This window comes from Monodon monoceros, unplaced genomic scaffold, assembly GCF_005190385.1.
Source record: "Monodon monoceros isolate NGI ecotype Baffin Bay Population unplaced genomic scaffold, NGI_Narwhal_1 Super_Scaffold_3, whole genome shotgun sequence".
Lineage (NCBI taxonomy): Eukaryota > Metazoa > Chordata > Mammalia > Artiodactyla > Monodontidae > Monodon > Monodon monoceros.
Window position 1 is genome coordinate 79,356,281 of NW_021703780.1, and position 3,599 is coordinate 79,359,879.

Sequence of the window (3,599 nt, forward strand, 5' to 3'; positions counted from 1 at the left end):
TGAGTCTGGGAGGTGAGAGGGTTGGAAGAGGAAGGGGGTTAGGAGATGGGGGTTGGGAGGGCTGGGGAGGTGGAGGTGGGTGGGAAGTAAACAATAAAACCCCTGCGGTGGCTGGGTGTGGCCATCCTAACCGCCACCTTAAGGTGATGGGCTTGAAGTTTAGCACAAAGATTCTATTAGGTTGTCAAGCCCCTGGCAGTCCTCTTCCCTCCCCCATTTTTTTTTCTTCCTTTGTAGAGAACTAAGCACGTACCTTCAGGTCATCTTGTTTTTCCTTTCAGCAGTATTCTCTAGTCCCTGAAGCTGGGAAGGTTGTTCTAAAATAAAAATGAGACCCTAACACTCTGGCTAAAAACCCTGCAAAGGATTGCCCATCATCCTCAGGACACGGTGCAATCCAAACCGTGACTCAAGTGCAAGGGGACTGCTATCATCCAAAGAAAGACATTCCTAAAAGTAAAAGTGAGTGCAGTAGAAATTATGCCAGGGCAACGGATATATACAGAGGCTATCCCAAGCAAATCAAGACATGGAGTCATGTGACCGCATGACTGGAGTCACAGACCCCAAACGCCCTGTGCTATCTGACCCCTGTCCGCCTCCTCGGCCTCTTTTCATCTCCCTCAACCCTCTGCTCTCTGCTCCATCCAGGGTGGATTCCTTTTGTTCCATGTGCCTTGTCCCACTTCAGGGCCTTAATCCATCCTTCCTGCTGCACTTTCCCTCAGAGTCCTGCTCTGCCCAGGGAAGCGCTCTGTGGGTACCATGACCATACTGGACCCCTTGTTTTATGTCCCAAGGACCAGAGGAGACAATCAAAATACGTAATCACTGCTGGGTAATGAATCAATGAACAAACGGATGCAAGAAATGAATAATCATCTCCCTTTGTCTTAGTTAGCTAGGGATGCTATAAAAAAATAGCATATTGGGTAGCGTAAGCAACAGAAATTAATTTTCTCACAGTTCTGGAGGCTAGAAGTCCAAGATCAGGGTGCCAGCATGGTTGGGTTCTGGTGAGAACCCTTTTCCTGGCTTGCAGACAGGCACCTTCTCACTGTGTCCTCATGTGATGGAGAAAGCAAGAGCGAGCTCTCTGGTTTCTTCTAATAAGGGTACTAATCTCATCATGGGGGATCCACCCTCATGACCTCATACAAACCTAATTCCTTCCCAAAGGCCACATCTCCAAATACCCTTAGGGCTTCAACATGTGAATTTTGACGGGGACACAATTCACTCGATAGCACCCTGTATTTCTCTACATAAATTAAACTATACATTGAACAAATGTACTTACTGAGTGATATATTGCAGTACAAATTTCTCCAGTAATTTCGAAGTTACTTCTTAAAAACTATTTTGAAATAATTATAGATTCACAGGAAGTTGCAAAAATAATACAGAGAAGCCTGTGTCCCCTTCTTAGAGTTCCCTCCCATGGTAACATGTTACCAAACTGCAGTACAAAATCAAAGCCGGGGCACTGGTATTGGTGCAATTCACAGAACTTTTTTAGATTTCACCAGTCAATGCACTTTGGAAATTACTCTGAAAAAAAAAATAAAAATAATCCAGAGACTCAAATTTATTTAAGCGACCAATTCCCAAAACCCACTGCCCTGGAATTCTGTCCCGTGAGCAGACAGTTTGTGGGTGGAGAGTATGTGTGTATGTGTGTGTAGCTTTTTTTTTTAAGTATAATTTCTACTTTATTTTCTTCCCAGGGAACAGTATTTCTTTAGTCTTTAAGGACTTAGCTCTTTACATGGGCTTTGGTGGACGTCGTAGGGCAGCACCCGCAGGTCTAAATCGGGGTGGAGGTGTTTGGTCCTTCCGGGCTTCCCAAGAACGATTCCTGACTACCTTGCTGTGAATGGCACAACTCACGCAGTAATGCAGTTTCACATACAGCTTGGGAAGCACACAGGCGTCAAAAACACTCGCTTTGGAAATGTCCCTGACGGCTGTGGCCTCTACGATGTTCCGAATGATGAACTTCTTAATGGCCTTATCCTTGGGCACACAACGGGCACAGCTGGTACAGCGAATAGGCTGCACATGGCCGCGGCCCTTTATGGCACGACCATTGTTCCTTCTTTTCTTGGTCATCTTGGAAGCGAGGAGGCGAAAGAGCTGTGTGTAGCTTTATGCAATTATACCACATGTGTAGATTCACTTAACTACCACCACAGTCAAGGCACAGGACTGTTCCAGCACCACAAAGGTCTCTTGTGTTCTCCCCTTTTATAGTAAGAGTCAGTTGATTTCTTCACCACTCCCACCCTGTCCCCAATTCTTGCAAGCATGAACTTGTTTTCCATCTCTGTAATTTTGTCATTTCGAGAATGTAGTGTCAGTGGAATCAAATAGTATGTAATTTATTTAAAAATCACACAACTGGTATTGACATACACATACTACTAGATATAAAATGGATAACTAATAAGAACCTACTGTATAGTACAGGGAACTCTCTTCAATTCTCTGTAATGACCTATATGGGAAAAGAAAGAGTGGATATATGTATACGCATAACTGACTCTGCTGCACAGCAGAAACTAACACAACACTGTAAACCAGCTGTACTCCAATTAAAAAGAAGGATGCTATCAAAGGAAAAAAAATAAAATAAACTCACACAGTATGTCACCTGAATTTTAAAAATAGTTGGTGTGGTGTGATCTTTGATGTGGACGCCACTCGCTAAATGTGTCCCTTCTGGGCTATGATTTGACAGAGGAATCCACATTGATGTTTTCCAACAACTTCCCCGTTACATCAATAGTGGTGAGGTACCACCACTGGCCTGTTTTGTTTTGGTGAGGAACGCTACCTGCACATTCAGGTGGAGCGTGTTTGTGGATTCCAGAGCTTCCCATGTGGTCAGGAGAACCTCTGACAACAGTGGCACCTCCCAAGTCCCTTGTCTTGCTAGCTGTTCCCCATACCCAGAGCAGCAGGTGGGCACTGTAACGCCACTCCAGGTCCTGTTCAGGCCCTGGACATCTCTGGATTACAGAAAGAAACTTATACCATTCACCAATTGGCATAGAAATTATTTCACCAGTTTAACAATCTTCAGTTGTACTCGCACATTCCTTTTTTTTTTTTCTTTGCACAGGCTCTGGACGCACAGGCTCAGCGGCCATGGCTCACGGGCCCAGCCGCTCCACGGCATGTGGGATATTCCCGGACCAGGGCACGAACCCGCGTCCCCTGCATCGGCAGGCGGACTCTCAACCACTGCGCCACCAGGGAAGCCCACATTCTTATTAAATGTGACCTTTTTAATGTCCTGTTCCATGTCTGTCCTCTAAGCTCCTTGAAGTCGGGTGCCTCCTTGTACTTGTCATGTCACCAGCACCCACCTCCACTGTCAGTGTCTAAAAGTCACACAAAGCACTTTTGCTGAATGAATAAGTGGGAATCTGTTTTGTGAATGGCGTGTTGAATCTAAACTGATTTCTCTTGAGAAGAGACTATTCATTCCTTTCCCCAAAGATACTTTCCCCTCAAATTCCACTGGAATTTTTTTTTTTTTTTTAAATCAAGGAAGAGGGGAGTGTGCCAGCAGCTGCTAGCCTAAATGACCTAGT

At 45.0% G+C, this 3,599-nt stretch overlaps 1 protein-coding gene across 1 annotated transcript; it reads right to left on the reverse strand.

Moving 5' to 3' along the window:
• Positions 1-1,764: 1,764 nt before the first annotated feature.
• Positions 1,765-2,112, reverse strand: LOC114907799 (40S ribosomal protein S26-like). Its single transcript, XM_029243766.1, has one exon. The coding sequence runs from the start codon at positions 2,110-2,112 to the stop codon at positions 1,765-1,767; it is 348 nt and encodes a 115-aa protein (XP_029099599.1).
• Between the last annotated feature and the right edge of the window lie 1,487 nt (positions 2,113-3,599).

Coding starts and splice junctions, on each gene's coding strand:
- LOC114907799 (XM_029243766.1), bottom strand. CDS start 2,112: ATGACCAAGAAAAGAAGGAACAATGGTCGTGCCATAAAGGGCCGCGGC.